Genomic DNA, 27,918 nt, shown 5'->3' with positions numbered 1-27,918 from the left:
CTTTCCCTTCTCTTTGTATACCCAACTTCTGAAAAAAGCTCTTTCAAAGGAGCGTTGCAGTCACTGTAGGATCTCGTCAACTTCTTGCAGGATTGTCTTAAAGTCTTTAAAAAATATATAATTATTCCCTTCTTGGCACGGTTTTCTACTTCTGTTACAAAATAACCTGCAGGAGCATTAGCAACTCTTACATTATAGCTACCCACGCACACTGATGTGAAACATTTGCCTGCTGTACTGTCTTTTAAAACACTATGTTAAAAGCACCAGAATTTCATAAGTAAAATGAGATATGTGGAGTCTGATATGCTAGAATTATTTTCCAAATAGCACAAAGAAAGCATCTTATATTTTTAATAATTTGCTGTATGTCTACCAGTAAAGTAGTAGTGAAGTGTTCATAAATATTCAGAGTAATGCAAGATTCTCAGTTAAAGCGTATTTCAAATTGTTGTCAAGATTTCTGTTGATTTTTGTTGTTTCACACAAATGCATTCTATACTATAGCACATTTTCTGCCATGTTAACTTTCTCTTTGCTGTTCAGGTAGAGAAATAACAGCAGAAACCTTTATGGAGAAATTGGATAATGGTGCCTTGCTTTGTCGGTTAGCTGAGACCCTGCAGGAGAAATTTAAAGAAAACAGCTTTGATGCAAACAAGCCTGGCAAAGTAAGTGTTGGCAAATATTCTAGCATGTATTATCAGGATCTGAGATGTCCGACTGTTTTGGTACTGAACTTGTTTTGGGCAGTTAAGAGTTTACATTTGTGAAAGTTCTGCAAATGGGCAGGGTCGTAATTGCTCTGTATAGAAAAAAAAATACAATATAAAATTGGGGGAATTAATCTTAGGTAATTATTAAGGTAACTATGGGACAAGGCTACTGAAAAAATGACATGTAACGTGGAGGATAAGACACAGAACAAGATTAGTTGTGTCTTGTAGTAGCTAATAGAGAAAACGTGGTCCTTACATTTAGTGGCAAGGGGGATACTGTGTAGCTTTGGGAGGCACCTTTTCCTCTATGAACAGTTCTAAGGAGGCCAATAATAAAATTCAGTAGTTGATTTTGGTGCCTTGGGATTAAAGGTCCTGTTGATGGTACTGGAAGGGGTTAAGTAAAGACAGAGTCGTGGGGATGATGTGGAAAATATGAACCTTCAGAAAATACTGAAGAGATTTGCAAAGATCAGGTTAAGATCTTGCTTGACCACAATGTCCCTTTAATTTAAATGATTTTCATAGGACAGTCTTATTTGGAGGAATTGAAAAGTGCAGAGAATTTATTTCTGGGAGAAGTGAAATTAAATGGTTGACATATTAATGCATTTACTCTGAAACTGTTTTATTTTTCTGGTTGATTTTGGCTACACCTTCCTTGAAAGCTAAAACAGGGAAATACACAGCAGGTAAAAAAAGAGCCCAGGAGTAGAAATCACATAATGCATCTTCTATTCTTTATGTTTTAAATAACTAGTCTGTAGCAGAAATTAGGGCACAGGATAAATTTTATTGGCAGTTCTGGGAACTGACAACCTTGTGTCAGCTGCAGCTGCATACGTAGTTTTTCTTGGTTCCAAGCTCATAATTGTTGTTGCAGAAGAAATTGTCTGGACTAAGGTAGGCTTTATTAATTTAATTATTTTTAACCTTCTGCGGGTTGGGGTGCGTGCAGGGGGCCATTATTTGCTTGCTTTGGTGCCTTTTTTTGAAGAAAAAAGGAAGAAATAGCTGGGAGGAAAGATCAGTAGAGAAGGAAGGAAGTCTTCCTCCACAGAAGAAGAAAAGACAGCTGGAATTCATATTTCATATTTCAAATTATAATCAGGCTTTGGGTAGTCGAAGGACTGGATGACTTCTGAGTTGCTCTTTATAATATGGTCCAGCTTGTCTTTCCTAAGTGATGGCCTTTTAGTGTTATGGTATTTCCCAAGTTGAGATAACACTTACGAAAGTATTTTTGATTGAGCCTAGGAAGTAGCTAAGCAGAAAGAAGGGTTACTTGTTGTTTTGTTGTGTGAGGTTTGTTTATTTGTTTTCTCTAAACAAACAAAAAGTACCATTATTGTACAAAACTACTAAAAGCTTCAGTGAATACCCAAAAAGTAAACTTGGCTATATAGTTTGAAAACATTCCCTTTCCATCTCTTGCCCAGCTGGAGCACTAGAAAACCAATTAAATCACAAAGCGTAAGGCATTTTTTTCACAGCCTGACAGCTCAGAAAACTGTCTATTTCATACAAAATTCTCAGGAGAATAATACTCATAAATTCTACTACAAAGCTCTAGTGAATATTCAGAAATTCAAACAATATGTTTTTGTTAGCTATCTCACTACTGCTTTTTGGTTTGTGTGTGGTTTGTTTTCTGTGGTGTGTTTGGTGTGGTGTTGTTTTGTGGGTTTTTTATATCATTTGGAGCTCGCTCGCTTTGGTACATTCCTGGGTTATCTTTCCAACGTTTGGTAGTTCTGGTTTTGCCACTGAAAAGGGGTGTAGACCTCCTTCTATGAACTTTTTCAGCTGAGACTCTGACCTTCTTTACTTCACTTAGTTGATCCCATTTTTTGAGCCTGGAAGCCAATTAGACATTTGTAATCCCGTATGTTGTAATTACTTAGATTTGTTAGTCTTTTTTTTGTCAAACTGATATAACAGGCAATGGAATTAAAGGGAGAAAATTCTACTCCACTGCTGTTTTCTTAATACATATTATTTCATATTTAGTATAGTAAGAATTCAAAGAAATGGCAGAGTAATAGATTTGTGTCATTGTAGGCTATTAGAGAGTTATTTATCCTTTCAGATTACAATTCCCTGTGTAGCTGTCCTAGGCAATAGGACTAGTCTACACATTGGAAAATCTGACTTGTGGTGCCAAGGAAATTTATAAGAAGACTATACAGTATGAAATTTAGCATAGTAAGAATTCCACAATCCTCCCCTGAATCATTATTATGTATTCTGTTCATAATAAATGTGAAATTTTGAAGCCATTTGTCGTTCCTCTGTGCACAGGAAAACAGAAACATTATGATCTTTCACCCAGGAGCCCTGGTGACTTCACTGGCAGATGGAAGTTCTATAGGTTCCAGCCGCTATCAAAACAGATAACATGCTTTTCTATCTCTATATGTAACTTTTATTTTTTTTTAGATAGAAGCAGACTGATACAAAATGAGTGGCTGCCAGAAGGATCAGCTTGCAGGCAGCACCAGGTTGGAGCTGGGTGAGGGAGACAGGATAACACTATAGATAATGGGGAAATAAAACTCTTATCAAGTCGCCCTACTTGAAGATTTAGGAAAAGGTTCTTCACCCAGAGGGTGCTGGACACTGGAACACGTTCCTCAGGGGGGTGTCACTGCCCCAAGCCTGACAGTGTTCAAGAAGAGACTGGACAACGCCCTCAGACACATGGTGCGAACTGTGGGGTTGTCAGTGCAGGGACAGGAGCTGGACTGGATGATCCTTGTGGGTCCCTTCCAACCCAGGACATTCTATGATTTGGTTTGTGTTCATAAGTGAAGTTTTTCCTTTTATGGAAGTTACCTCCTAGATGGCAAAACTCCAACAAATATTTTGGGTTTAGTTTTCTCTTAGAGGAAGATGCTACATCCTGTTCTGCTTGGTATGTACTACTGATCATGACTTATTTGTGAAGCTCTTTGGGGCTGTCTGGCCAGTCTAGCAGCTCTAGCAACACATGTTAGAAGACATTAAAAACTAATATTGCATACGCTGATACATCATTTGTTTGCCATAATTCTTTACATTCATATTGCAATGCTCTACAGAATGGCAGAGGTTAAATCCTATTGCTTCTGGGTTAACTGCTTGTGTGATATGTTTCTAGTCACCATAAGTTTTGGAGTTTGTTTCTTGATGGAACTGTATCATATCCTTTCTTATTAGGGAGAACTGAACTTTCTTCAGCTTTCAGGGGCCCCCTAGGTAAGCACCAGCCTTTCTGAGTGTGGAATAAATCAGGAAAACATAAACAAAAAAAATTTTGACTCCTTTTATATCATGTGGTGACACTTGTCGATACTGGGGATGTTTTCAAAAGTTGGGAAACTACTGATAATTGGACTTGGGAATACAGCTTTAAAAAACTGAGAAGGAGATTTAAAGGCATGGGATGCAAAAATCTTCTTTCCTTAAGAGTCAGAGGGAGGCAATGAAGGAGTAACTTTCAATGAGTGAGTAGGTTGTGTGGAAAGTGTGGAAAGAGTTGGCCTGGGGGCATATGATGGGACCTGCAAAATCAGGGATGGCATGTTAGATATTCAGTCTTTTCTATACAAAAACTATGAAGTGAGTAGCAGCCAAATAAACAAAAGGGCGTCCTTGTTAATGAACTGGTTGGAAATTTCTTGCTAATGAATGTTAAAGTTTACCTGGGCTCAAGAAAGCACTGGATAAGGTGATGGAAGAGAAATCTCTTGGAAGGTTGAATACACAGAAGCACCATCTAGATGAGGAAGTCCCCCTAGTTGAAAATGGTTGGAGCTTGAAAAAGTATTGAGAGGTGTAATGTTTGTTACGGTCTTAGTCTTCCCTGGATACTTACAAGCAGTTGGGGTTGGATGAACCTTCAGCTGACCCAGCGTTCTTGGTTCTCAGGGCTGAATACATTATTGGTTGTGCAGGTGGACATAGGCAAACCTATCATTTCACAAGGGTCAAACTTCAAAGAAATGATTTAAAAATAATTTTGTACTTTTTGTTCTGTGTAAAGATAGCCATAGGGATTCAGTTCTAAGAGGTAAGAATATCACCTGCGTTCCACTCTGGTATGTGTTACCCAGGGTAGCAAGATGTGATGGAGAGCGCTGGGTTGGAAGCCTCTGCTGCCATTTGCGCAGCCTCTGCTCATTGCCCATCAGAGCTCAACGCCATAATAGGCATGTTTGGATATCATAATAAATATCTTGAATGTGTCCTCCACAAGTCTAGCTCCCTAACCTTGTGGTGTTGGATTTGTTAATCATTTTGGTAAAAGCATTTCAGTTTCTGAAGATGAAGCATTTGACAATTGTTCATTTCAAAGGATGCTGGGTTCTTTTGCAAGTCTTAGAAGACAATGTTCTTCATTCTTAAGCAGCTAAACTATGATTTGAAACCTAATGATTCTGAGAACATTTATGTTGTATCTGATGCTTTGCTTCAGACAAACAAAATTTTGAGTTTTAAATGAAAATGGAAATTTTAAACAGTGAGGGCAGTATTAGACTAGTGTGAATGCAGGATATATTTTTAAAGAAGTAATTTTTTCCCCTTTCTGGTGATATTACACTCATAAATAAATCTAGTCACGTACGTTTATAAAATGACAAGGAGTTGACTGATATCAATCTTAATAAATGCTCAAGATTTGTATGGTAGTAAGTTGTTGGAACTACTTGTGCTGTTGCTGCTAATGATCTACTGTCTAGAAACTACAGACTTATTATTATAGCAGGAGTTATTCCATAAAAGTGATTCATGTCACAGGATGCCATTTTGTAATTTTCTCCCATTGGCTTGGATTTCATCTCCATACTCTGCTGGCAATATTTTACTTTTCCTGACAGATAGTTAATTTGAGAATTTCACAGCTGTACAAACAAATTCAAAGCATCAAGGCATGTACAGTATGTGCAGAGTCCACATTTGCTTGGGCTTAGTTTAGTAAGCCCATTAGTTAGGATTTTAAAATAAACATAAATTGTGTTAATAGTTATCACCATTTTAATAGGCAGAGCACACTACTCTGCCCACCATCCTTGAAGCTGCCTATATATTTATGAATATTCCATTGAAAAAAATGTTTTCATGCCAAATAAATGAAAACAGGTTGGAGCTGATCACCATTTTTCTCTGAGTTCTCAGAGGTTAATTAGATAAATCTCAACTCAAATCTCTCTAGGAAATACTTTTGAAGAATGAATCAGAATCTAAAATTAAACTTCATTTTCAGGAATGCAGGTTCTAGATTTCATTTGGCCTATAAAAGAAATAGAAGTAAGTACAAAATAAATCCAGACGCAAGTATTTCTTAAGTCTTAGAATGTTGAATTCAAATAAGCACTTAATTTTATTCTTTCAATGGGACCTGATTTAATAAGAGTAAACTGAATGTGCCCTGAAATAAAGCTGCTGTGTAGAAAATAATGAGTAAATTCTGTCCTTGGACATGCACGGACACTTCCATTAAAACTGTCTATGGAAAGAGTAAATTGTGTATGCACACACTGATGGTTCTCATAACATTAAGAGATTCTGTCCACATCTTACCCACAGTCCTAGTATCTGAAATGTATTTTGCAGTTGCTCCAAATCCAAAACTTCCATTTGCTCCTGGGAAATACTCAGTGAATCTGATGCTCGGTGGGTGTTGATCACTGAGACAGTGTCGGCTTCTCAGAGTTGTGCAGGTTTGCATAAGGTGAGATTTTGGCCTAGTGAGAGCACTTTGAGGGTCACATTATGCACTTTGGGAGTTACAATTAAGAGATCTAAACCAATATTTGGGATGGAAGATTTTGCCCTCAATTAAGTTCTAATGTTTAAGTTGGATCTCAGAGGCGAAACAATTCAGCAATTACACAACTGAAAACTCATAGTTTGTTTTAAATTTCAAGATGTTTGTGTTTCTAAAGAGAATTATGTAAATCTGTGGAAGTAGTGGCAGAATTCTATAAACTAAGAGACATGAAAAGCCAGGGAATTGACTTGAATTCTGACAATATTGAAAGAAGGGGCTACTGAGAAGATTATAAACTGGAGACCAAATTAATGTCTGGTCTCAGCTCTAAGCTTATTGCTTGTTTTCTGGAGAACGCATTTCTGTACTTTTGTTTTCCACATCTGCAACCTGGGAATACTGTTCACTGTACCATAGTGGCTTGATTTGTGAACACTGTAAAGCGCTTTGAGCTCTTGTGCCAAACAGTATCACTACCCTGTTTTGTGGGTTCTGATTAATATTAGGCAGTTTCATTACAAAAACAAATTGATATTTGACTCTGCTTATTTACAAGAAACATGGAAACTCATAGTTTTCTAAATGTAGATAGGAGACATACATTTCTTATGAATCCATGGCTTCAAAGAGCTTTGAATCTGCCCTGCAATGGGACTGTAAGCAAATGTGGTGAACCCCATCCTCCTAAAGAAGAGACTGTACCAATGATTTGGGATTTGACTAATTTCTCAAACCAGTGGGAGTCAGGATTGAGTAATGGCTCTGAGATTGCTCCTACAACTTATAAGCATGAAAGATACGTTTATGCTTGTTCTATCTTTTCAATAATTCCTTTGCATAAAGGGAATTATGTGAATGGAGAAATTATCAGTGTCCTGGAGGTTCACGAGAAGGAACAAATGCCTCTGAGTCCCCAAGGCATGCATTGTCAAGGAACACAAAGTGTCTGGCAGCAGTTTAGAAATGAGGAAATTTGTTTTTAGAAGATATTATATATCACCATATGGATAATTATCACATAGGTTAAAAGACAAATTAATATTGTGCTGTAACCCTCATTTTTAAGTAATCCAGGAAGTTCCATTCAAGTCTTGGACACGGGGAGACACTTGTACAGATACTGTAAGGTTAAATTTTTGGTTTTGTTTACAGAAGACCCTACACATCAAACCAATTGTAGAAGGTGTAATAGGTTGTGTTAGTATATTTTAACCTAAATGGATGAAATATCAAACCAGGAAGAGAACTAGGACAATATTTAATAGTTTCCCAAGGCAGATGGCTTGGCTGGTGGACAGGAGGCAGCCTGTGCTTGGCATAATTCAAAGTAGTTGGTTTAACAACTAAAAAAAAACCTGAATAAAGTAGTAAAGACCACAGTACTTTTGAAGGACTTTCAAAAATGAGGAGGCTAGTAAAAAAAATATATATATAGTTTATAAAATCAACACTGAAGCTCTTTGACCTTCCCTTACTGGAGTTGTCAAAAAGTAGGTGTGCATTAAAATTGTACAGGATTATTAAAATGCAAAAAGTAGGCCAAACCAGATAATTTCTTTTTCTTCTTCAAGTAGAAAAAGTCCCATCCTAAGGGAATCTTCCTCTTGAGAAATGATTGAGGTACTGTGCAATGAATATTAGTAAATTTATAATTTCCTTTTGTTTGGTCTTTCTGAAATATAATAATACTTTTTGAATTTACTGCATCAATGTATTCTCAAATAAGAATAAGATAAACAGATTCTCAAGCAGAATTGCGTACGTGTGATTGCTATGAGACCATCATAGGTACAACAGAAAGAGTTGTTTGAATTTTTTTTTAATTTGGAAAGGGTATAAATTTTCATGCCTTGAAGATATGATTTGAGTTCAAATGGAAAGGGCTGAGAATAATTTTTCTCTTCTATCTTTGTCTGCTTTGAAATATCTTCCTTTGCAGCATGTGAATCTCAGTCCTCTTAGACACTGGGTCACCAAGCTGGAAGTCTGATGTGCTCTGATCATCAACAAGGTGGTTCTATTTTTATTGTAGGCTTCAATTTCTCAAGTTTATCTGTGTCCTGTAGATGGGCTGGATTCCCACGAGACACAGACTCTGTAAGTTTGGTGCCTTCAACCTGTCTGCCCAGCGTACAAAGTCCTCTGCTATGGCAGGACCATGTTCAGGTGCTCTCTGTGAGTTATAAATCTGACTTTCCAGTTGAGAATTGCGTGGATGTGCGTAGGCTCCAAAGAGATTCATTGTGCTCTGGGGCAGCAAGTTGCTTGTCTGCACACTTGTACTTTCTGGAGACTTTTGTTTTGCAGTAAAACTTGTGGAGCCAATTTCTAATCATTTACAGTATAGATATGGCCCTCAGTTACTTGGGAGGAAAAAAATTGTAGAGCATTGTCTTTTTGTATATTAATCTTCATAGTGGCAGACTGCTGTGGATATGAGAGGAAAAGAATAATCTTGTGAAATGACTCACAAGTGCTAATCCATCTGGAAGGAATCATTTCCACAAGACTGTGGAGCTGTTTGTTAGAGAATTCCTTGTACCTTTCTCAGACATGTCAGTAGTTTGCTGAGCTCATGTTCAACTGGATCGCTACCAGGTTTCTTGCAGATACCGCAAGATTTGCCTGCAACAGCTCATGTGAACAAACCCTATATGCCTCAGCAAATAACTCTTCCAAGTGAGGCTTTTCTGCTTGCAGGAACATTGCATGGTGGGATGGAGTTCTGTTTTTCACCAGACCATAGAAGGAGAGTTCTGAACAAATTCAGGATATTCTGTGGTTGTCTTCACCTTCCACATTGAAAAGCTTTTAAGCTTTTGGGTGTGCTTGAAGCCACGCACTGTGTTGGGACAGAGCTACACAATTCTGGAAGGACACTGAGATGTCTCTCTCCAGATTTTCTTCCCATTGATACTTGTTGTCTTTGGGAAAACATAATTCATTCCTTTGTTTGGCTGGAGCACATTTAATCCACACAGAATCCCAGAATGTCAGGGATTGGAAGGGACCTCAAAAGATCATCCAGTCCAGTCCCCCTGCTGGAGCAGGAACACCCAGATGAGGGTGTGAACTGGCCTTGCTCTTGTCAGTGAACCTGAGGTTCTCTTGCATAACTCTCCTTGTGCTCCTATTTGATGTTGCAGAAATAATTAGAATTTGCATCTCAAGGTAGTTGTCATGGAAGAAGCAGATTTAAGCAGTTAACTGCCTGGTAGATCCTACTCTGGAAAATATCCTCATGATTCAAACTGCAAATCAGGTCATGAGGAGAACAAACTTTGATTTCTAATATCATTTAACTAGAAGACATATCAAGGGTTTTTTTTGTTAACATTGTTTTTTTTATGGATTACTAATATGTAAACACCTCATAAAATTTGAGTTCAAACAGGAAGTTTTGATAACATTTTTACCATTACTTCAGTCCAGGTATTGCAAATAGGGGTGACATATTTTTTGAGATATATAAACAGCCATTTTCAGACTTGCTAGATTTTGCCTTTTATGTAAAATGCATTGTAACAATCCTATTATTTATTCTGTTGAGGTTTAAAGCAAATTGTAAAAAATGTTTGTAACAGATCTTTCTACGGGACTTTTCATTTAGACTGTTAAGAATAGTCTGGAACAGAAATGGAGGATTAGGGACTTGAATGGAAATTAGCATACATTTGTATATGTTTGAGAAAATGTAATTTAGAACAACTATCTTCAGCCTATTTGTGCAATTTTTAGGTTCAAACTTAGTAGTTTTTAGGGAATAATGAATAAGGAGGAACTATAGAATTTGCTCCATTTACCAGTAGTGAGTCTTAAACTTAGAATAATGAGCCAAAATTTCTGCAACAATGGGAACAGTGAATTTACAGCCATAAGTGATGACTGCAATGCAGAAGGAGAAAACAGAAGTCACTTTCAAGCATAGACACCAATTTATAGATATCGAGATTATGTTTAATTTGTTTATTTAAATAAACATGTACTCCCGTTTGGGCTTGTGTATGTAAATTATCCCCAAATGCTTCAAGTATACAATAAAGCTTTGTTCACAACTTTAGAGGCTGATTTAAGGCTGGTGTGGAAATTTGGCTGTATAGATTAACATTCCAACATGTTTTTCAAATCATGGACATTTTTAAATTCTACGCCAGCATAGAATTCCCAGGGCCCTAGCAGTTTCCTTGCGGTTTCTAATTGGAAAACTCACAGAAAATCAGATTCTTTATCATAAAGGCAAAGATGTAATTTTTCTTACAAATGAACATACAGGACTTTGGAGAACCAAACTTACCTGCAGTGAGCTACACATGAGATTCTTTCTGAATGTTTTCATCATCTGCATAAAAACTGTGTCTTTGTTAAACATCTGGAAATGCAAAGAGCAAACAGATAAAGCATCTGAAAGAATTCTGTCTTCCTTTAGAGCGTGTAGATCTTTATCACCGTCTTCCTTGACACTTGGCTCATGTTAGGTAAAGCACCATTTGGAATTAATCTTACAGAAAGAGCTTGGAACCCCTCATCCCGCCTCACACTTCACAAGGTCATGGTCACCAAGCGTGAGATTGGTCACTGAGAGAAAAAACAGGAGGAGAAGGGAGAAGAGACATGACTATAATACAGCGATATACCCAACATTATAATTATTACATCAAGGAATTTGAATGGCTTCTTACCAGACTGCCAGTGAAAAGTTATCCGCTATAAATATATATTGGTTATTTGAGCTATATTACACCACGCTGTAAGTAAAAGTATGGAAACGTCTTTCAATATGAAATTTTAGAACGTATAATGTGTTTTGACGGACTTCAGCTCTTCAGACTGAAATTTTCTAAGTATTGTCCTTAGTTTGTGTTCTTCTGGAATGATGAAGGGGAAAAAATGATTTTGAAATTTCTGAGGCTAAAACGAGTTGTTTTTGCCAAAATGTAATATTTTTCATATTTAACTTTGTTTTGAGAGAATCACATCCCCTTCAAGAATGTGATGCCTGATAAGAAATTATTGTGGGTTGATAAGATGCTTTTTGAAATGTGTCCTATGAAAATCCACTCAGATTTGACCAGCGTATATCTCATGGAAAATTGTTACTTATACGTGTAGTGCCATGTGCATTCACAGGTCCTGTTGTGTGACAATGAAATAGCCACAGACAACCTACTCAAATGCAATCCTCCTGTTTTTTCATCATTAAATTACAATACAAATGAGAGAAATTCAGAAACTACAGTTCTTCAACTAACTCATGTTAATTCAGCTCTGGCTTCTGTGGTTGTGATGGGGAAAAAGCTCATGGTCATGTATCAAAGATAAGGTGTAACTGTCCTCTGAAAGAGCAACTGCGAGAATTGCCTGTTCTATTCTAATCAGGTGTTATCCAAGACACCTATTATGAAATACCAATTTTTAAAATCCTTTTCTAAAGATAAATTCTGAAAACTAGAGGTCTAAGGACAAAGTACAGCCCTGTGTGTTTGTTTTCAGGGACATTACAAGGAGGTCTTTGCCATGACATACCTTAGTGTCTCTATTTATAAAATTTTAATAAACTTATTTGTTTTTTTGATTTTTCATTGCAGTCACTCTGTTTAATGCTATAATAGCATTAGAAAAAGAACCAAGCCAACTTTGATTTTTTGTGTTTGGCCTGCTAGCATTTTCAGGTTGTAGATAAGCAGAAGTAATGGCTTTTAATTTGTGGTGCCTACATGCCTGGAGTTTGTAAATTAATTCTGCAAGATCTTTGAAAGACTATTAATAAAAGTGAACTTGTCTGTAGGCAAAGATATGTTATAGAGTCAGAAGTTTTGAAAGTCAGTTTATAGATGTCACCAAGATTTCGGGCTATAGTGACTTAATCCCATCCTTGATGACACAAATGGAGTGGGCAGGGTCTGAGATTTGTTTAAATGGGCCCTTTGGTGTCAGCTGCCATTACTTGCAGTCTTCCTGTTAGATTGGTTTTTGATAACTATTTATTATTATTTGAATGAAAACATTTTAATCTTTTGCTACATGGCCAATAAGCTGCTTTTTTAGACAGAAGTCTTAGAAGAACAAAGCAATAAACAAAATTTTAGCTTTTAAAGCTCTATTGTTGTTAAATTAAGCACATTCCCCATCTACGCTTACTCCTAAGAAATTAAAACTAATGCTATGTGGAAGAAGTGAGAGAATGTTTTCTTTGATACTAACAGCATGGCTAAACCATTCACATAGGTCTGTGTTTATTTTAACATTGTACTTTGATATAAAGCCTTGATGATGCCTTATTTTTATTGGCATATCATAAATCCATTAGGTATTCCAAAGTGATCACAAATGCTTTCTTAGAATCTAGGAAGTTGATAATGAGTGATTTTTGGCTTTTGATGATCTCTGCGGTGATTACATAGGATAAAAATCTGGTCAACACATGGTCTTTAAACTTGAAATCCAACCTGCTATTCCATTAAAATGATATCACTCTACAGTACTTAATGTGACAGTGCAAAGACAGTATTTCACTGAAAGACAATGTTTCACCAATTGTTAAGTGAATTGCTTAGGGATCCTTTCTTTCTAAGTGCAATGTCATTTTTCATTAATCTGGAAGCTGTTCCTGGTTGAATGTCCGTTGAAAAGTTGGGCAATTTTTATTGATATCTCCTAAGCCCTCGAAATTTCCATATTGAGCTTTGGATTTTTTTTTTCTCCTTTGTGGTGTGTGGTGATTTCTTTTTTTTTTTCTTAAATTTTCCTGGTTTTTAACATTTATTGTGGCCTTGGGGAGGCTGCAAGGGGATTGTATTTGGTTTTTAGGTCTTATTTTTTTTCACTCTGTGACAAATTCTATGTATGTATTTCCATATTCAGACCTCTTTTATCCATTTTGCATATGTGTTTAGCACATTCTTTTGATTTTTGGTTCAGTTGTTATATTTGGAAGTGGTGTCTCCCACAGTAAATGGAATAGGGGGGGAAAACAAACCCAGGCCCACCTTATCAAGGAGTAATTATTTTACCTTGTAGGTATTACAGTTTAATTTATTTAATGTCTAGTTCATACTTGTCTGTGCTCTATTGCTATTCACTAAACCTGAATTTTGGCACTGCAAATCAGCCTAAGCTAAACTTAATTTTCCTTTGCTGGAGCGTCTGGGACACCACTTCTCTCATTTATAAATGGGATCCCAAATGGTTTAGGTTTGAGTTCCTGGAGAATTAGGAATAGCAACTGAATAAATGATGGTTGACTAAGTGTATTGTCACCGTGGTGAGGTGAATTGTAACAGTTCAATAAGAGCGAGTTCTTGTAGCAATGAGCTTCAGTTCACTTCTATTTAACAAATTAATAAAACCCCAGGAGCAAAATCCCATTTACAGAGAAGTTTGTGGCAGAACTTCTCTCTTGTATTCCCTGTCCTACAGAGCTCATTCAGATTTTATAAGAGGAGGAAGGCTTTTCTAAGAACACCTGAGCAAAAGGAGGGAAGAATTTAAGAAAGAAAAGAATGGCTCTGTGGTCAATATCAAAGTTAAAAGCAAAATCGTAAAAAATTTTGAAACAGATACATCTATCTAGCTGATAGACTCAAATTTCAATATGAATTTATGCTTACATAACACAAAATAGCCACATGAGACACAACTGCAGCTGATACTGTAGTCTCCATGTGTAATTTTTCCTCCCATTTTGGTTAATGTAGCTCATCAGGCGATAAAAGCAAATTTTTCCAATGAGTGCCTATCTAACTGTGACCCTCCTCCATAACAACCAAAATTACCCATCTTTTTCCTTTTATTCCAATGTGAGTGACAGTTCAAAAAGTTGTGAAATCATCTATTCAAAGAGGGAAGGATGATTAGGGATCTTCAGAATGTAGCTCAAATCTGCTATTGAAAACATGGGGGTTTTAACACACATTTGTGGACCCTCATTTTGGAAAAACTGTACCCAAAACCTACATTTGTCCGTGTGATTTCAGAGCATGGGTGTAAGAGAGTCCCTTTTGGGTTCAGAAGTGAACCTGACAGCATTTTTCCAGGATTGCATCATATGTTTCACTCACACTTTCACATCCTGCATTAAACCACATGCACGCACATCAACAAGACAAGATTGTAAAAGGAGTGTAACTGGGGAACTGTTTTCATGATATTTGATAGGAGTAATTGCGGCCACTGCTGTTTCAAAGCAACTGCGGTTATACTACACTATGTCAACAAAAGTCACTTTTGCCATATGGAAACCTAATTACTTCAGAATGATCTGTTAGAAAGCACTTTTGAGATAGTCAGGCCATTTATACAAATCAGTAAAAAATATTTGCGCATGAAACCGATCTTAAATAAGAGCTTTCATATGTTATAGGTTGAACATTACAGTGACAGTTTTGGAAATATGAAAAAAAAAAAGTAGCCTTCTATTTAGAAGGTGGTAGGGAAATTTATTAGGTGATAAGAAAATACAAGTATTTCCCTATGATTTCTGTGATAATCCTGACTGTGCTGTTGTTGAATGGTGAGGAGGTTTTTTTGCTGTTCTCGTTAGCAAGACCCTAATATTGTGGAAAACGGGATGAAATCTAGAATGCTGCAATTTAGTGAGATCGTGTGGTGCCTGAGATATTTATCTGTGCAGTATTTGTTCCATACGGTGACTTAAAGCACTATTGTTTTTCATTTCAATAATGTAGGTTTTTTCCCTTCTGTAGTTCAGAACATGCTTTGTTTTTACATTTGGGTGTTTGTCACTTCTGAGATGTTTAGGACACCTGTTAATCAGACACTTTTCACTATGAAACCAAAGAATAACACAAGTTTGATTAGTTAAGTGTGATAACTGTGTACCTAGACTCTTCTATTTGCTGTCAGGAGCTGTTACTACAAAAATGTACTTTTAAAAGACACTGTAATCTTTATAATTGTAAAAAAAATATTGCAAGCTCTGTGAGTGTCTTAAGTTTCACAGCGAAGCTGGGGTGACTGATGTATTTAAAGGTCTGTCTTAGTTGTCGAGGTGCAGAAGCATAATTTATGGACAGTCCGTTACATACATGAAGTTTTAGATGGTTTATTTGCTGACTCTAAGTGCCTAGATTTCTGACACATAAACCATCTGTTCTGAATTGCTTTTCTTGAAATAATTTCTATATTCAGCCATTATAGTCTACCTAAATCAGAAAACATTATATATTTAGAACCAGATTTATTCGTGTGTTGTTAGTCCTGGGGAGCAGCGACGGCCCAGGGGAAAACTGGAGTTTTCTGCATTCCTGCCAGGCATTGCGATGCCTTCCCAGCAGCCGCTAGAAGAGCAGCATGAAGGTTCTCCTGGCTTTCTCCTCACTTTTAGCTGGTTTTGTACTGCTGAGGGCATCGCTGCCAAGGAGCAGCTCCTGTTCTCCAGGGTCATCCCCTCTGGGCTCAGTGCCCAGTAGAGCAGGTTGGTTGTGCCCACACTGAGCCCAAGTCTTCTCTGCTTGCCAGATGGCAGCCACCAGCCATATAGCACGTTTTTTTTGTGTGTGTAGTTTGTTTTTTGTCTTCCTAGTTCAAATTTCCTGAAATAATACAAAGGTTTTATCACAGACTTCCAGAACAGTGTTTAATACCCTTAGCATGACACAAAAGAATATGGGCTGGTTATTGGAGAATGTGGCAGGACAAAGTGGTTGAAAAGCACAGAATCAGCTGGGCTGGAGTTGGAGAACTGAGGAGAAGGAAACAAAGCTGGTATGACTTCACCTGTAGTGCCCTTCCAAGCTGTTCCTGGGGTTATAAACAGGTTTTATCTTGGAGAAGACTCACCAGTTTTCTGCAAAAGAGAGCCTGAGAGCAAAGTAATGTATAGACACTGTGGAAAATCCAGAGCTGGGAACTGATTGAGCTGGGAGGTGAGATGATTTGACACTACAGATCTGCTTGCAGACAAAAGGTAACTGTAGCTTTATCTCCTTTCCATGCTCTCTGAGTAGCTTATGCACAAGTCTACAAGTGCCAGGAATACTAGAGGTGGCTTCTTGTCATCTTATCCTGTCACAGTGCTGCTAATCCATTATAAAGTCATCCAGGATTTGTACTGCACATCGGACATAATAAAAAATGTCAATGAATATAGTTTTGTCCGATATTATTTGTTTGGTCCCCTTTTGTTCACCTTTTAACTTGGTTCAACATCCATGTGTCACTTCAGACTCTGGTCCAAGCAGAGTTAATATGGGAAAAGAATTTAATCCCATTTCATTTTAATGGTGTTAAACTGGTTTATAGCTGCTGGTAATTTGGTTCTGTGAGAATATGGTCAAGTATGTTGTAAATAGAGTGGATGTTTCATGTAATTGCATTAAAATACGGTGCTATGAAATGACACTTCTTTGAATCTACTTGAGAAGTTGGAGTTGATTATAAACTAGCCGTGTACTTCTGAAGGGATTGATTCTGTTGGAATACTAAGAAATACATAACAGTTGTTCTCAGGACCTGAGGGAACCAAAATACCTTCATAGTCATGACCAGCCACACCTGGGACCCCAACCTGCCCATGGCCCAGGAGCTCCTCTTGAACTTAGCCCATCTTGCCTGAGCCACGTTGTGGACATACCATCTCCAGCCTGGCTTCATGGCTGGAGCCTCAGCCTGTGCTGTAGCCTTGTGTCCAACTTTATCTCCTGCTGTTTCTGACTTAGTTCCTGGCTTATCTTCCCTCACGGAGCAGCCCAACTCTTGCTGCTCCCAGCCTGTTTCCCATCTTGCTTCCTGCTGCTGTTGGCCAGTTGAACATCCCTGCCCACGACACTTGTTCCTGTTCTGCACTGGTGGAAGGTCAGGTTACATCTTTGCTGTGGAAATCTTTTTGAAGAAGGAACTTCTTTAAGGTTTTTGCTATGTTTTATGTAAGATTTTAGCAGAAAACCATGAAACAAAAGGCTTGTTTTGACAGCTTTTCTCCAAGTGAAGATTGGACTACTTGACCTTCCTCCAGCAGGCTGCCAGAAAATTTTGTGTGACTCCTTTTAACAGAAGCATGTACTCTTTTAAGACTACTAGACTTGTCCAATTAAAATCTTCTGAGAAAGGATATAGGGGGGCAAAGATGAACAAATGCTGCATTACTTCTTCCTGAAGGCTTTAAGTCACAATGGGAAATTCAAGGTGTGAAGCGGTCTCTAGAGTATAATGAGAATTTGCCTCAGGATATCCTCCTCTCTCCTTGTCAAGAATGGAGAGGGATTTAAAATAATGGTCAACTTCATTATTCTTTGGTCTGTAAGGTTGTTCCATATCTAGAGCCCCTTGGAAGAATTCTGGTTTCATTGATTTTTATTTATACTGGGTTTATTGAATAGTCTAATAGCCTTTGTGACTTTCTTCCTTCTTCCCCTCTCTAATTCCAGGATGATCCAGGAGGTGATGTGTTCATGACACAAGGTTTACTTGGATTTTCCTGTAAAATATCACATAGAACCAGTCAGTATTTTCTGAGAATACAAAATAGGGAGGTGTTAATGTTTCCTTTTAAATATTTTGAAACAGAAGTGTGATTTTTGCAGAACAGGAAAATGTAGAAAGAAGTGCAATTGGAATAAGAAACACTGGGGAACGAGAGGTAGATGGTGATCTACCTGAGGAATAGGTCTAAACATTTATAAGGCATGTGTGTATGTCTAAAGCAATTTATAAGCTCCCATTGCCATACCGATAGAATGAGTAGAATGGTGTTGATCCCTGTAGCCATTCTACTTGGAGTTTATTTGGTTTATCAGGTATATAGAGGTGAATAGTTCTGTGCGTGTAGATGTATTCTGCAATTACATTGCTGCTGTCATATGTCTAATATAAATAATATATAAACTGTTTCTAAACTGCCTTTAAATACTGACATTACTATGCTACCAGCAGCTGTTGTACTGGGAAGCCTACTCCTCTATTTCCCTCTCCACATTTACAATTATTTTGGGCTGTTAAAACCAGAATTTTGGACATAGGTCTAGGAACTAGTAGATCTGAAATGAATTCATCCTTAATTTTGGGGAAGCTCTGTTCCTAGTTAAAAGTCTGCCTTTATAATTTTATTTGTTGGATTTTTTTAATGCAGTGAACTGGACCAAACACTAAATCCCCAAATTGTTGTCACTCACAGTCCTACTATTCCTAAGAAGCTGCTAATATTGATTCAGCTCTGAACTTCACACTGTGTAGCCTGTTGTGACTTTGTGGTTGACAACTTCCTGCTGTTGAATTCACTTCTCATTCTTCTTTACTTGGATTTTTTTAATGGACAAGGAACTATGTTGGTGGCAATCACCCATCTAGGCAAAACTTGTGTATTGATTTCATGATACTTAAATATTATGCTAGTATGTATCATTATCTCAACAGAGAACTTCTATTTTTCAGACCTTACCAGTACGGAAGATTCCATGCAAAGCCAATGCTCCTTCAGGGTCTTTTTTTGCACGGGACAACACAGCAAATTTCTTATCCTGGTGCAGAGATGTAGGAGTGGATGATACCTGCCTGTTTGAGTCAGAAGGTTTGGGTATGTATTTGTTTATGTAGTAGCTGGTAATTTAAAATAACTGTGTTCTGCCTTGAAAGGCAGAATAACTCTCTTAGTAGATCCTGACTCCAAATCTGACCTGTGTCTGACTGCGCTAATTCTGTCACTTATCTGAAGCATGAACAAATGAAGTACACATCATTTAAAATCCATTTAAGTCAATTTTAAGAGGAGCTTAAATGAGACAAAAAACCTGCTATGATTTCTTGCACACAGATGATTTTTCACCTTGCACACGTTTTTTGATCATGAAATGCTGTGCTTTAGTTCAATGTATAGATGGTTCTTTCCTGTTTCAGGAAAGCAGGACACAAGTGCATGCTCCGTTTTGGCTGCAGACATTTATTTATTTGTGCAGATTCAATGGGTTGCTCGGGTGGCAAGAAAATATGCAATTTTTCTCTGCATCCTGTACTGACCTTTTTTCCAGGTGATCCACTAGCACTTCAGGGCGCTCCATCAAAAGAAATGGACTGCTTAGGAAATCACTGTTCTAATAGGACGTATTCTTCAGCATTTTCACTTTTCTCTCTTCAAAGGAAAACTTATGAATATTACACTGAGAGTTTGGTTCAGCCAAATATCATGAAATGAAGAGAATCAAATGTTTGTTTTCTGAACTCAGATAAAAGTGTAAAGCAGTTGTGACGATAGACAGCTCAGTTTCCATGGAAGACAATTGAACAGACTGTACTGAATCAAGAGGCTTCTTTGTTCTGTTGCTCAAAAGGTCTTTGCCCAGTTGAAATTCTTATCTGTGTTGCAAGTGACCTATTCCCCTTCTTTTACCATCTTGCTCTTCTAGCACAACTATTTCTGAAGCCATTTTTTCATTTGTCTGCTTTCATCCTGTGAGTTTTTTGTAGTTAAATTATTTTATATCCCCAGGAGAAAGTGCTTGGCAGAGAAGAAATTAGTATCACAGATACAAATGACAGATTGCAAGGAAGTTATATATCTCTGTTTTGTTAATTAAATCCTGAATATGAATTTTTTATTGGACATGGTAAATCATGTGGAAGATAAACAATAATTGTATTTCCAAAGATTTGAAATTATGGAGAAGTTGGACATAGTCTAGGACAAAGAAACTTGTGAACACAGGAAGGAAGGAAACACAGGCCTCTGATGTCTGAGATAAACAGAAGAACCTGTGGTTAATCCAGCACTGAAATGAATTTAGACTTTTTACTGCTGTGATAAACTCAGCAGTTTGCCATTGTTCCAATAATAGGTTAACCGTGTAACTGAGAGTGTGTTTATAAAGAATTTTCTTGTGCATTGTTCAAAAAACCAAATCTTGTTTAGAGATAAAATTGGCATAACTAAAATACCAACATTCCTTGAACAAGTTAATTTTTACATATACACCGTGCTTTGCCTACCGCAATATAACACTGAGTGCAAACGCACCTGGAAACTTAATGTTCAAGATTAATTCCTCGCTTGGAAAAGCAAAATGAAATAGCCCAGATACGGAGAGCACAAACCAGATATGTCTGTATTGCATTTGTTTGATTAGTGACTCATTTTTTTCTTCACTGATTGAAAACTAGGTTCTGTTGTTTCCCTTCTCTGAGTGTTACCGTTTATAGAATCACAGAATTACCGAATGTCAGGGATTGGAAGAGACCTCGAAAGATCATCCAGTCCAATCCCCCCACCGGAGCAGGAACATTCCTGGATGATATTACACAGGAAGGTGTCCAGGCAGGTTTGAATGTCTCCAGAAGAGGAGACTCCACAACCTCCCTGGGCAGCCTGTTCCAGTGTCTGTCACCCTCACTGTGAAGAAGTTTCTTCTCATATTTAAGTGGAACCTCCTGTATTCCAGTTTGTATCCATTACCCCTTGTCTTACCATTCATTGCCACTGAGAAAAGCCTGGCTCCATCCTCCCGACACTGACCTTTTACATATTTATAAACATGAATGAGGTCACCACTCAGTCTCCCCTTCTCCAAGCTCCAGAGCCCCATCTCCCTCAGCCTTTCCTCACACGGGAGATGCTCCACTCCCTTCAGCATCTTTGTTGCTCTGTGCTGGACTCTCTCCCTGTCCTTCTGGAACTGAGGGGCCCAGAACTGGACACAATATCCCAGGTGTGGTCTCACCAGGGCAGAGTAGAGGGGCAGGAGAACCTCTCTGACCTACTGACCACCCCTGTTCTAATACAACCCAGATACCATTGGCCTTCCTGGCCACAAGGGCCCAGTGCTGGCTCATGGTCATCCTGATGTCCACCAGGACCCCCAGGTCCCTTTCCCCTACACTGCTCTCCAACAAGTCGTTCCCCAACTTATACTGGAACCTGGGGTTGTTCCTACCCAGATACAAGACTCTACACTTGCTCTTGTTATATTTCATTAATTTTTTCCCTGCCCAACTCTCCAGCCTGTCCAGGTCTCTGGATGGCAGCACAGCCTTCTGGCATGTCAGCCACTCCTCCCAGCTTGGTGTCATCAGTGGATGTACCTGTTGTACCTGTCTTTACTTACAGTGCTGGAACTAGGATTAGGACTTGATAATATTTTGACTTCTTTTTCTGAACTTGAGAACTGGGATATTGACCATGCCATTTCTAAAAATGATAAAAATAGAAGCTACTATTCTTCCTTGGTTTGAGCTACAATTTTCAAAAGTTTTGATTTCATTTGAGGTTTTTCTAATGCATTAAAAATAATGATGAATCACAAAGTTACCAATCTAAGGCTTTTATGTTCCCCTCTCTCCCACAAATCATTTCTTCACTGCATAGGAAATAAAAATTCAGCAAAGGTAAGTAATGGCAAAATTCAAAGTGGTGAGAAACATGTGTGAATGCCATCTAAGTGTTTGTGTTGCCTCATGGAAGTCTGCTCTTTTTTTGATAGTAAATAGTTGTGGTGAAATGATGGTTACAGAGGTAACTGGGTTTTATGTTGTTTTTTCCGATGTCTAATAACCTGTATTGATGTGTAAATTGCTAGTGATAAAGCAGCTATTTTCTCTCTATATTGAGGAAATTTACTGTCTTAATGTTCTTAATTGGGTTGAGTTTTATATTCCCTTTTGCTGTGTTCTGCTTGCCTTATTGTATGTAAATACTGTATTATTTAACTGGATGCATACAGTGATATTTTCTTCATGCCATTGTATCACACAAAGCATTCCTGAGACCTTTTTCTGGCAAATTTCTGTTCTAACAATAGAAGAGTAATTTTGAAGACTTATTACACTGAAACATTGGAATGATGGATTTATGACACTCTTGATTTTTAAAAGAAGTTCCAAGTCTATTCAGAGATCAGCAAAATTAGATATATACTAGCTAAGAAATTATTAATGGCTATTATTTCTAATTGCTTAAAAATATATTCTCATCTTGATGAGTTCTGAAGTCTCGGAAATAAAGTAAATGTAACTGCACACCAATGCCTCCGACACCCACTTTTTTAGCCCTGAGATTGAAGTCCCGTGAAGGTATTTGTGGTTAGGATGGAACTGTGTCAAACAGAGACTATAGCAGAGCGGTGCCGGCCGTGCCTGAGGAGCTCACAGGTGAGGGATTTTAATGGGAATCTTAAGTGTTCCTAGAAGCTTGGTACTGCAAAGTGGCAACATTCTAGGGCTGATCCAGATGAGCAGGTGAGTAGAATTACTAACATTGCTTTATGTCTTTGTCCATCACTTGTGGACTGATTTAGTAATTGATTTAATTATTTGAAGTTAAGCACAGGTTCCAATGCTTTGGATTTGGGATATCTAGCTGAGCTAAACAAGGAAACAGGATTAAAGTCTTTCTTGAAAACAAAGAGAAGAAAAAGGTGGTATTTGTCATCCCGATAGATACAATTATGACTTCTAATCCACAGAGTTAATTTAAAAGTCCTTGAAAGAGATCAATACAGAGCTCAAAAGTTTTAAAACAATGCAATTGTACAACTAACTTGCAGTTAGTAGCGTATAATATGGTGTAGTCTGTCTTGCTGAATGTTATAGCACCTTAACATAGTTATAAATACAAACGAATTGGAAATATCGCTTTCCATAGAGACTTATAATGCAGCCAGAGCTGACTGGTAGCAATCTATATGTATTTTACCCTTTGCACTTAATGCAGAGACATGGCAGGAGACTCTCAGAGCTAATCCCTCAGCAAAGAAAAGGTGAACACTGTGCCTGTTGTATAAGCTGCAGGAAAAACATGAGCATCTGCACCAAATACAGCAACACAGTGTATAAGGATGAACTTGAATGCTGTAAGATAGAGGGTGACTCTGCCTGCTCCCTGCACTCATTGACCACCTCACCATGCTTTCCATAGTTGTTTTTATAGTTAGTGTGTCTAAAGAAGGGATTAGCTGCTTTGATACCAAAACCTATGCTCTGAAGTCCAAATTTTCTTCATCTGGGCAATTCTTGAGATATGCTGTCTTTGAATGAGGTTCTTAGATATCTCATAGGTCAAAAATTGTCCCATGTCTAGGACTCGGAAGATAATGCATTAACTCTTTTCAATCTAAGAAAAGTAACACTGTAACTCCTCTGTTCTCATGATACGTACATTTTGTAAGTTTCCCATTGTAGGTTTTAGGGCAGCAGATCCGTACAGCTACAGTAATTCAACTTCTTGGTGGAGATATTTGTAATTATGGTGCTCAAGGCCAAAGAGTGTAATGCTCAAAGAAAGCTCTTCTTGGCCAAATAGTGAGAATGATAAGTTTTTCTATGATTGCTTTAGTTAAGTGAACTTAAAGCTTAAGTGATGAACTCTTTGTTGGTAACATAGTGTTGTTGGATGATTATAGGAGTTGGAACCAGTGAATATGCTGCATCTCTTCCATGAGAAAGTCTCCACCCAGCAAGAAAAGGGTTTGCCACCAAGAGTGACAGCATGCTAATGTGTGTTGTTTGTTTTGGGAGTTGTTGGATGATACTGTTGTATTAATGTTTTGTGCTTGTGTATTCTGTAAATGTGCGTGTGTACACACAATGTGACATGGACTTCTTTTGATGCAACTTATTGGTTATAGAGTTTAATAGACAGGTTCTCTAAACAAAGGCATCTAGTATTTTAGTGGAAATAATAGACTTTCACACAAACACCTCTGATCTCTAATGTTATTTTTTAAAATTAAAAACAAACAAATCAAATACAAAAAAAACCAAATAAATGTTTATTGCTTTAAAATATCTTATGCATGGGACAAATAATTTTTTTAAATTAATACTCTAGTTTATCTAATTTCATATTACAAGATGGAAGTATTTTGACCAGTCTTTCACAGTGACACATCTACAGCTTGGAACAGCGTGTTAAGTTTCACATGTAGTTGCATCAGAATAAGGCTTTGTCCCATCTTTCACAACATTTAACTAAACAACTCATACTATTGTTGAGTATGTCTTATTTTGAGGACTATAGAAGCATCCTGGATACTGTGTTATAACCATTGGATTAGCATCTTAAATTAATGAATTCCTCTAAATTTTTAGTGTTTAGGTGATCTCTGTGTTCATTCTAGATTAATTCTTTACTATCCATAGAGGTACTGTCTGAAACTTTGCTTTGAGGCTTCCACAAGTGATAAAGCTGAAATGAGGGATGGGGGAACACAACGCCTTGATTAAAGTATGTCATAGTATAACGCTTTGACACAGAAGCAAGGATATGTTTGGGATAAGTTGAACAAATTGTTGTCAAAGCAATGTTAAAAAAACCCAAAAAAGACTACTGTAGGATCAGAAGAAAAAGTATTAAAAATATTAAGGTAGAAAGTGAAAGATATTAGGAAGAAGGATCAAAGGATCAACCTTTTGAAAAATCTTCCCAAAACCATGTGAGCACTCTGATAGCGATTGGAAGCCCAGGATAATGAAGACTAAAACACTTTGGAAAATCTCTTTGCTTCTAGTTAGCTAAAAATTGTTTAAGAATCAGAAATCGTATTCACTTTTTTGATTCAGCTATGCCCAATATATCTAAAAAAAAAAAAAAATGGTTTAGAAGAAAAACTGACTTCACTAAAAGCAGTTTATAAAAATGTTAGGAGCCAAGGCTTGAAACTTGACAGGGAGGTCTAAGAAATTTATTTCTGTATTGTGGCTGGGCATTCTGCTGGTTTAAAAACAAACAAAATCCCACATCCAGCCCAACCCTTCATTTGTTATTATGGATACTCGGGGTCTCTGCACTGACAGCAGAGGCTGGTTCTCCGCTCTTTCTGCTGCTCCCAGGAGCATCCGGGCACTGGGGATGGGAGCAGTGAAGGATGCAGAAATGTGATGAACAGCAGGTAGGAAACAAATGAAGTACAAGGAAGGAGAACCAAGGGCGGTGAGTGATCAGGATATTTCCTGTAAAAGGAGGAAAGGGCAGCAAGAAGATGGAACCAGTGTGGAGAAAGAAGTTCTAGCTAGAAAAGGGCAGGGATGAAAGCTTGTTAGGAGCTGAAAAAGAAGGATTGTTCAAAGAGAGTGACTGGAAGTAACTTGAAAAGATGCAGGCAATGAGAACAGCAGATAGGGAGGATTTGATATGAATGAGATGCAAAGCAAAAGGGTCTGTAGCTGTCAGGACACTTAAAATAAGCTGGACTTGTATGCACTCTTTCCAAATCTTCACACTGGTTTCTTGTCAAGCAAATACCATCAGTGAGATTCTCTGGCAAGGCAGATGCTTCCAGTTGTCTTATGTAGTAGATCTGTGTAGCTCATGTATCTTGTATTTTTCCAAATTGGTACTTGATTATAGTCACCTATTCAGACAATTCACCTTGCTAATATTTGATAGTGGAGGACTGGCCAGTGATTCTCCAATAATATTGTTTTCTTCCATATATGAAAGTGTGAAAAATTACAGGAAATTGCATATAAAAATTGTATTAATACTGCAAAGTGAAGTACTTGGGCTATAACTAAGACTGACTATATTATATTAGTTCAACCATTTAACTGTTATGATACACACATCAACTTTTCATGTGCTCATGGGCTATTTTTCCCCCTAGAATTGCTGTGTTCTCTTTAGGACTTTGCTCTGCCAACATCTTGGTGTGGTATGGTTCATGAACTGAAGGAAACTCTTCTTGGTATGTTATTTTCTCCTCACAAGCCTCATTTATTGCAAAAATCTGAAAACATCTGGACAATGATGGAAGATGCTGAAGGACAGTATTTGGATATTTCTACTGAAGGGTGTCTGAAGAAGTGACACAGAAGTGTCAGGTCCCACATGCAGTGGGAGGGTCCATATCAGGCTTTGTAATGGGATCAGTTATGTTGGCTTTGCTTTCACACAAAATGTAGTATTAAGAAACTCAAAAACGCCCTGGAGTTCAGGCAGGAAGTATTTAAAAACAGCACCTACATAACTGTGCTTTTTTTGTATTTTATATCTATACTTCCATGTATAAGATAGGGACAGTAATATCACCTACCTTATCACAGTATCACAGTATGTTTGGGATTGGAAGGGACCTCAAAAGATCATCTAGTCCAATCCCCCTGCTGGAGCAGGAACACCTAGGTGAGGTCGCACAGGAACATGTCCAGGCGGATTTGAATGTCTCCAGAGAAGGAGACTCCACAACCCCCCTGGGCAGCCTGGTCCAGTGTCTGTCACCCTCACTGAGAAGTTTTTTCTCAAATTTAAGTGGAACCTCTTGTGTTCCAGCTTGATCCCATTACCCCTTGTCCTATCATTGTTTACCACCGAGAAGAGCCTGCCTCCATCCTCGTGGCACTCACCCTTTATATATTTATAAACAGAGGGTCCAGTTGGTTTCCCACTCCTGGACTGCCCTTTAGTCCTTTGTCCTGAAATTATATTGCTAATTCTACCTCTTTGAAGACAGTGAGGACTTAGCACTGTTGTGGAAATGAGTTGCAATGTGTTCAGCGTAGACTTTAAATAATCTACAGCAAATTGTGTACGTAGTTGTAGGTAGAATGAACGTGGCTTTTAAGAATAACTTCTTGGCTCCCAGTACTTACTATGTTTGTTTATAATTTGCTACAGTTGCAGAAAATGTGTTGCTTAGCAAATGTCTGTCTGTAGAATATCTGGGATTGAGTAGCTGGTCAGGTAAAAAAATTGAGGTGGTGCCTACTACTGAAATGCAACTATTGGTATAGATTATAGTAAGGAATTCAGGAAACAGTAGCTGTAGAATACAATACAATAGAATACCATGGGTTACAGGTGTTACATTCCAATCTGAACTTGTAACCAGTCACTTCCAAATTGCCTGTAGTCCTCAAATGATTAGTTATTACCATATATCTGTGCACAATTCCACGTTCATAAAACTGTGTACATGTGCATAGTGTAGTTAGCCATGAACTGCAGTACGGTCAGAATATAAATGTGAATTTAAATTACAGAACAGTGAGAATTTAAATGTAATTCTGAAGATTTCTACACATTTTCTTTTTTTAGTGACATGCTTATTATAAACAATGAAATAAGTGATTTTGCTGTGCTGTGCCTCTGAAATAGTTTTTGCCCTCTCTTCTACCAGAAGTCTTGAAGTGGTTCAAAAATATTAACTCAACTACTATGTGTAAACCTAAGAAAAGAAGCATAAGTAATGTTTCTCTTTCTGTACTCTAGGTGGAAAAAAATGAAAGGTAGCTTTTTAAAAATAAAAGCTTAGGAGGCAATCTTTTGAAAATGACTGTAAATACCCAGTTATTTCAGTTATTGTGAAATAGCACCAGACCCAAATTATCTCAAAGTAAGTACTCAGAAATCAAGGCACTCAAAACGGCTGCTCGTTCCAAAAGATTATGGTTGAACTGAATGTTTGGGACCAAGATAGCTGTGGAAATGCTGTCTTGTGCCTCTGTGGCTTCTGCTGTAACTCCCGACGGTTCCCTTGCGAGCTGGTAGCCCATTAACTGGAACAATGAAAA

The 27,918-nt window shown here is 37.7% G+C and overlaps 1 protein-coding gene across 2 annotated transcripts in view; it reads left to right on the top strand.

Annotated features, from left to right (window-relative positions):
• The window catches only part of GAS2 (growth arrest specific 2), an 86,791-nt gene that overhangs the window by 16,667 nt on the left and 42,206 nt on the right, over positions 1-27,918 (top strand). For both annotated transcript variants that reach the window (XM_082058123.1, XM_082058124.1), the window contains exons 3-4: positions 547-671; positions 18,859-19,000. In XM_082058123.1, the coding sequence (XP_081914249.1) occupies positions 547-671; positions 18,859-19,000 (267 nt within the window). The remainder of the gene's footprint in view (positions 1-546; positions 672-18,858; positions 19,001-27,918) is intronic.

This window comes from Streptopelia decaocto (genome assembly GCF_964273445.1).
Source record: "Streptopelia decaocto genome assembly, chromosome: 7".
Classification (NCBI taxonomy): Eukaryota; Metazoa; Chordata; class Aves; order Columbiformes; family Columbidae; genus Streptopelia; species Streptopelia decaocto.
The sequence above is the reverse complement of the archived record's forward strand: the minus strand, read 5'-3'. Positions and strand labels throughout refer to the sequence as shown.